This window comes from Lupinus angustifolius, unplaced genomic scaffold (genome assembly GCF_001865875.1).
Source record: "Lupinus angustifolius cultivar Tanjil unplaced genomic scaffold, LupAngTanjil_v1.0 Scaffold_511, whole genome shotgun sequence".
In the NCBI taxonomy this organism is placed as follows: Eukaryota; Viridiplantae; Streptophyta; class Magnoliopsida; order Fabales; family Fabaceae; genus Lupinus; species Lupinus angustifolius.
In genome coordinates this window covers 26,608-33,386 of record NW_017727873.1, presented here as the reverse complement: position 1 = coordinate 33,386, position 6,779 = coordinate 26,608, and the positions used below count along the sequence as shown (strand labels likewise).

The 6,779-nt window shown below is 36.9% G+C and overlaps 1 protein-coding gene across 2 annotated transcripts; it reads right to left on the bottom strand.

The window, feature by feature from the left end:
* LOC109341587 (quinone oxidoreductase-like) lies at nucleotides 1-4,301 on the bottom strand. Of its 2 annotated transcripts, XM_019579523.1 has the most exons (6): nucleotides 4,248-4,301; nucleotides 4,124-4,216; nucleotides 3,269-3,410; nucleotides 1,988-2,214; nucleotides 1,653-1,910; nucleotides 1-446 (listed from the first exon to the last, which is right to left on the bottom strand). In XM_019579523.1, exons 2-6 carry the CDS (start codon nucleotides 4,163-4,165, stop codon nucleotides 141-143), a joined length of 975 nt encoding a protein of 324 aa, XP_019435068.1. In that variant the 5' UTR covers nucleotides 4,166-4,216; nucleotides 4,248-4,301; the 3' UTR covers nucleotides 1-140. The 2 variants fall into 2 exon arrangements, with proteins under 2 accessions (XP_019435068.1, XP_019435067.1); XM_019579522.1 differs by having other exon boundaries at nucleotides 4,124-4,287.
* Nucleotides 4,302-6,779: the final 2,478 nt, after the last annotated feature.

Here is a 6,779-nt window from a genome sequence, read left to right as displayed (position 1 = left end):
TCACTAACAACTTTTATGTGTTATAAACTTTTCCAAAATGCATAACAATACATCAACAATAATATAATTCAAAATCTATAGCTTCATTCACAAGGAATCAACCAAATATTTTTTGGCGTATGGCAACCACAACCTGTGGCTCAAGGTATCAACACAACAGATCCTGAGGTCTTCCTACCCTCCAGATCTTCATGTGCTTTTGCTGCATCAGACAAAGGGTAAGTATGATTAACCCGAACCTTCAGCACACCAGAAGCAATATTAGCAAACAACTCTCCAGCCGTCTCCAATAGTTCGTCCCGAGTGACTACATATTGCATTAGGGTAGGCCTTGTCAGGAACAATGATTTTGCAGCTAGGGCAGATAATGGAACTGGATCAGGTGAACCTGAAGATTGCCCGAAACTGACCATGTAACCTCGAAGCTTTAAGCACACCAAAGAACCCTGCACAGACCATAGCATACACCCTTAAGGACTTCATATCATAGTAATCTTATATTTTGAAATATGAGGATAGAAACATCGCTGCGATAGATATTATAACCCAAAGCTCAAGTTAAGAACTTTATAACAAAAGAAAGCCTTGATCAGTAGCATATCAATTCTTGCTCTCAGGGTTTATGGATTATATTTGAAGTACTGTAACTAGTTTTGACTACTTTCATATCATCACATGGTTTGCAAAGTGAGAGAAACCCAATGCTAAGTTGCTGATAGGATGAAACACTGAATTCATTTCTAAATATGAAAATAAATTAATATGAAGTTTTTCAATAGGATCTATGGCTTCAAATGTGGACTAAAATCCATGATTATTAGCCAATATATCACAAGGCCAAGACAACTCTGCTCAAGACCAAGCCAACTTCGCACCAGGCCAAGGCCAGAGCCATCCTGCACCAGGCCAGAGTCATCCTGCACCAGACCAAGGCCAACTCAGTTCCACACCAGGCCAGAGTCATCCTGCACCAGACCAAGGCCAACTCAGTTCCACACCAGGCCAGAGTCATCCTGCACCAGACCAAGGCCAACTCAGTTCCACACCAGGCCAGAGTCATCCTGCACCAGACCAAGGCCAACTCAGTTCCGCACCAGGCCAAGGCCAAGACAGTCACGCACCAGGCCAAGGCCAAGACAGTCACACACCTGGCCAAGGCCAAGACAGTTCAGCACCAGGGCAAGGCCAGGATCACTCTGCATATGGGCCAACTCAGTCCAAACTTTGCATCCTCATTTCACCAAGCCTAAACCAAGTTGCACCAGATTTCAAACAATTTCATACCACCTAACTCAGCTTCTTGGATTCTTTATTTTGCACATGTATAGAATTAGTTTTGTTAGTTATGTTAGTTAGATACCCTTTCCTCCTTTCTATAAATAGAACATAGGTTAGTTAATCAAAGTAAGTTTTTTTAGATACTCTTTCAAGATTCACACTTCACATATTCTTCATTTCTTTCATCTTCAATAACAGAAGTTTCTTATTCATTACTTCTTGAGTTCTTTGCAACTCATTTTCTTCTTAATAGCCATATTTCTTTTATAATGATCACTGTGGAGTTCAGTATCTAGGATCATGTAGTTGGTGATTGTTGATGGTTTAGTTTTAATTGTGTCAATTGCATTAACATAGCATAGAATCAGTATTACCTCAAAGGTATCCTTTCCGACAGAATCATAGACAACTTCAACTCCATTGCCAGATGTGATTTCGTTGACACGGGTAACAAAATCCTCTTGTGTAGAGATTATAATATGATGGCAGCCATCCTCCTTGGCTTGAGCTGCCTTTTCTTTACTGGACACGGTTCCTATAACGGTCGCGCCAAGAGCATTTCCCCACTGGCACAATAAGGATCCAACTCCACCAGCTGCTGCATGTACAAGAATTGTGTGACCGGGTTCAACCTGTAAAGTCATATGTATAGTCTCAGTTCATCATTAACCCAGATACGTACCGCATTAAGTTTACTTCCTTCAGGTACCTTGAAACAGCGCCGAAGCAAAAATTGAGCTGTCATGCCCTTCATCATTACAGATGCCACAATAACTGGGTCAATTGAGGAAGGAACAGGGACTACTTTATTTGCAGGAAGAATCTGTTCTTCAGCATATGAGCCCATTGGTTGACCTGCATAAGCTACAAGATCTCCAACCTTCCTACCAGTGAGTCCATCACCTACGGCCGTAACAACTCCAACAGCCTCCATACCTGCCACATAAAAGGGGAAAGAATTGAATACATGATACCTTGGGCATTAACTTAGCTTTCCATTAAAAGTTAAGAGAGTAATCATCAATGCATATGATGATAAAGTAAATGTTGATTCTTGAGCTACAAATACAAGCAATGAAGAATCGGGGTGTTCTTCTTCAGACTGATCAAAGGACATATAGCAGCCAAATAGCCAATGACTACAAGCAGATTCGCTGAAAAAAGTGTTTCAGTGCATAAAAAAATAGTAGCCCAAAGTTCAAGTGTTCAATTTAGTTTGGTAATTATCCAATCAAGCATTACATTATATAGAAATGAATTGCTATTAAAAAGATATGCATAATTATGAACGTCCGTGCCGAAAGAGCTGGTTCATTCCTTTTTTTACTTGTTGTCTTTACATTGTTTCCAAAACAAGCACAAATCAATAGGAGGAGAAAGTAGTCACAAAGAACATGTAAAGAAACACATATGCTGATAGATAGTTATATAGTTGTAAAAATTGCACCTCATACTTTCAAACCATCCTCTTAAATAACGCTAACCACAAGGTGTGGCTCAGTTTTCAAGATGAGCTCCATGTGTGAGACTAACTGGCAAGGTCTTTCAAATCCACTGGCAATCTTACCCTAGTAGCAGAGGGCTAAACACAACCTCCATGTCACAAGGAGGCAACCTTACCGTTGTACAAAGGATCACTCTCAAATTGTCCTTTATGTATACAGACAAAAATCAATGCAAGATTTCCTTAAGTTTCATTAAAAACTAATCTTCCTGTGAAACAACCAATTAAAAGTGAAATCATCCATAAACAAATTCTCTTCGTTATTGAAACTAGCAACACCTAGGATCTAGATCAAGCTAAATAATATGAAGTATACGTTGCTACATGGCATGACTTAACACATAATTAGTACCTACTTGGGTCATTAACAGCATTATAGAACAAATAATTCAGCACCCTATACCATACTTTTTGTCCACTTTTACCACAAGAACTAGAAATATTACATGCAGAATCATTTATTAGAAGTAAATCAAACTAGGAAACCTGGAGTGAACGGAAGAGAGGGGGCTTTATAAACTCCTTTACGAAAGTAGACATCGATGAAATTAATCCCAATGGCTTTGTTCTTTACACGGATCTCGCCTTCTTTTGGCTCTCCAATTTCCACATCCTCCCACTTTAGAACCTGTTATCATTAGGCATTACCACAAGCTTAATAGGATTAATCTAACCACTGAAACACGTGCTAATCTACAATTTAATAAGAAATAGTAAGGGACCCTTTGTTTAAGCTTTTTTCACACCAAAAGTGATTATTTTGATCAAGAAAATCACTTCCTCTCTGGCACATATTTGTTTGGTTGGACTTAAGGAAAAAGCAGAAATTGCAAAGAAAAAAATTAAATCCAGCTTTGTCAGAAACTATATTTTCCTGCTCATCAAAATTCACTTTGCCAAAACCACTTTTTTTAAGCCTGATCAAATGAGTCCTTAAAGAAGTAATCGCTTTGAAACAAAAAATCACCTTTGACACTGACACACTTATACAAAAATGCAGAAGCAGCTAAAAAGGTCGAAGTCAACCTTATTTGAGAATCTATATATTTTACATTATAAAAAATCACTTTTTCAAATTCACTTTATTAGTCTAAACAAACAAGGCAAATAACGAAATGATCCCTTTAGAAAATTGTTGGGAAAAAAAATATAGCACAAATAATATTACAGGAAGCAATACTGAAATTCAAATTCTCTTTCTGGAACATGGGTCTTTCAAATTGGTGAGAAACATGTATACCCAAATGATAAAGATCAATTTTTTATATGAAGAATCCCAAAAGGTAACTATGTGAGTGAGAACTGAGAAGCGGAAAAGATAAAAGAAAAAGAGAAAGGGACCTGAGGACCACCAAGTTCGTGAACTCTGATAGCTTTAACCATTTTCTGGTTAAACTGATAATGAAGCTTTGGTGGTGAGTGTTGCTGTTCTGATCAAAGATAATGAAAATTGTGACAAAGTTGAAAGGAAATTTCTATTAGTGAGAGAAGGGACTTTCTGGAATATGATTAAGTTGGTGGGAAAAAAATGACATTTTTAATATTAAAATTAACGGTGAAGATTGGAAACTAGTGACCTGGATTTGGGAGGATCACGAGAGACGTAACAAAATCATGGTGAGGGACCTACATCTCCACTAGCATGGTAAAATGGGTATTATTTATGGTAAGAGATATTACCAAAAAGTGATGGTTATATTGGATAGGGCATTAGAATTTGTCTAAAAATTGCAAATGGATATGTTTGCGCCCACTTTTGATTTGTGGGTACCCGCTAAAGGTATTGGAGAATTGTTTATTCTCATGTAGTGGTTCACTTGGGTATGTGGTAGTTTTTAATGAATTCAGGTACTGATGAATTCAATACACAGGTACCGTGATTATGACAAACTCGTTATTTAAGATAGTAATGAATTCAATACACAGGGTACGTTTTATGAAGTAGCAGCAACACTTTTTTTAGTATACTTTTTTGGTGGCATAGTGGAGGGTCATTGAAGGCTATTTTGTTTAGGTTGCGACACAAAAAGGAGAGGGTAAATCTGAAACTAAAACCAAAAAATTATTAGGTCTGTCACAGGTTCTGATGTTCATAAAATAAAGTATCTCTACAAAGGTTAGTTAAATATTTAAATATGGTAAATACTCTCAAATGTGCATGTATTACATACCAAAGTTCCTAAAGTTGACAGATATTGGTGTTTGAAGTTCCTACTTGGTAAACCCAAGTAACTGAAACTACATGATCATGCATTAGCTAATTGCAAATGTAAGTTACATAGCATTAAATGTTTTTCCCCAAAAGGATGGTACAACAACTAGGAGCAATAATGATTGCTAGACATATTACTATAATAGGCTAATTAAAAATAGTTAGTTTGGAACATGCTCAAAATATTCCAACATCTCAGTAGGGAATTCCTCAAAGAACCCATTTGGAATTGTATTTTGACAACTTCCCTCTAATCCAAGAGTTGGCAACTTGGTCACAAACTTCTGACTGCTTACACTTTCTGAACAATTTTTCTGCTCAAATATGTCAATAAAGTTGGGGTCAAATGGCTCTGGAGCAAGGTCATGGCACCCTGGGAATAATGTAAAGTCCATTTGTGGTTCAGGGAGTTGATGGCAATTGTAACCTGATGAATATGCAAATGATGGTTCTGGTACCATATGAAATGAGGTGGCCTTAACATCCATTGCATTGAGATCATTTTCCAAATATTGGTTTTGGTAGTTTGGTTTTGTTAAATCTGGTAGGTGAACCATCTTGATCTCCTCAGTGTTCAGTATATAGGAAGCAGGGTAAGAATTGTAGTTTTCCTCTAGCTGATTGGAACTGCATGCAGGAACCTGAAATATATAATTTGGCTATTAAGTTTAAGATTTTATGATCTATTATGTACTAAACCAAGTACTTTTGCAAGAGATCTGCATAAGGTGCCTCAAATCACTTGTTAAGGAATTTAACATAAAAAGTTTCTAATCAAGAGTGAAGTATTTAATGGATTCAAAATTAAATACTATTTTGAATTGATAGTTGGTAACAATGTGTTTAGTACATTTTATTTAATAAAAATTTAAATTTTTAGACACTTGGTAGCAAAACCTTTTTTATATGTAACAGGTATTGAAAAACAAATACAACTTGTTATGGTATTTGTGTTGCATCCTTTCCATTAATGGTTATCCAACAAGATTCATAATTCTCTCCAGTATTAGGGAGAAGTACTTTGAAAAACAAAACAAAGGAAAAACAGAATGCAATGATATAAAAGTGCAAGCAAAAACATCACTTCCCTCTGCAGGAGAGATTACATAATTAAAACAAAACAAAATAATGGCATAGCATAAAGAGTCGAAGAAGTCAAGAACTGTTACAAACCATAATGAGTCAATCATGGACAAATAGAAAGACACAAATAAGTCCTGAAAATAGAAACAACAACTGAATCCAGAAAGTGCCATAAAGAAGAAGTAAACCTAAAGGTAAGATGGCCTAGGTCTAAAGTCTTCTAAACTATGATTGAGGCGGAGGATGGTCAATCTGATTATCAGGAATAGCAATGTTCTGGTCACCCCAGATAAGCATAGATAACTTCTGAAATTCTGAACAAAACATAGCATTCTAAGCTTCAGCAGTAGAATGAATCATGTTCCTCAGCTCCTGAAATTTGTTGTCTGTATAGGCAGTCTGACGCTCTTCATACTGTTCCATGCCTGCAAAATAAGAATCTTTCAACCCTTGGAAGTGAAGATCCATACGGTTGTTAAGCCGTTGCTCCATAGCTTCCATCTGAGTTAAACCAAAAGCAGAGTTCTGAGGTACTGTTCCAGAAGACTCCCCCTGAGTTGTAGCAATCTGATTAGCCATGTCACCCTGATTATCATTATCTGACAAATCCAGATCAAACGTAGTGTAGTCCTCCTGATATTGCCAAGTAGTACCATACTTGTATATTCCCATTTTATGAATGAGACTTTCACCAACCAGATG

Excerpts from the sequence above, each read along its gene's own strand:
- LOC109341587 (XM_019579523.1), bottom strand. The coding sequence starts at position 4,165 with ATGGTTAAAGCTATCAGAGTTCACGAACTTGGTGGTCCTCAG. Across the intron at positions 1,911-1,987 it reads TGCTTCGGCGCTGTTTCAAG|GTTGAACCCGGTCACACAAT; the intron begins GTACCTGAAGGA and ends ATGACTTTACAG. Across the intron at positions 447-1,652 it reads TCGGAAAGGATACCTTTGAG|GGTTCTTTGGTGTGCTTAAA; the intron begins GTAATACTGATT and ends TGGTCTGTGCAG.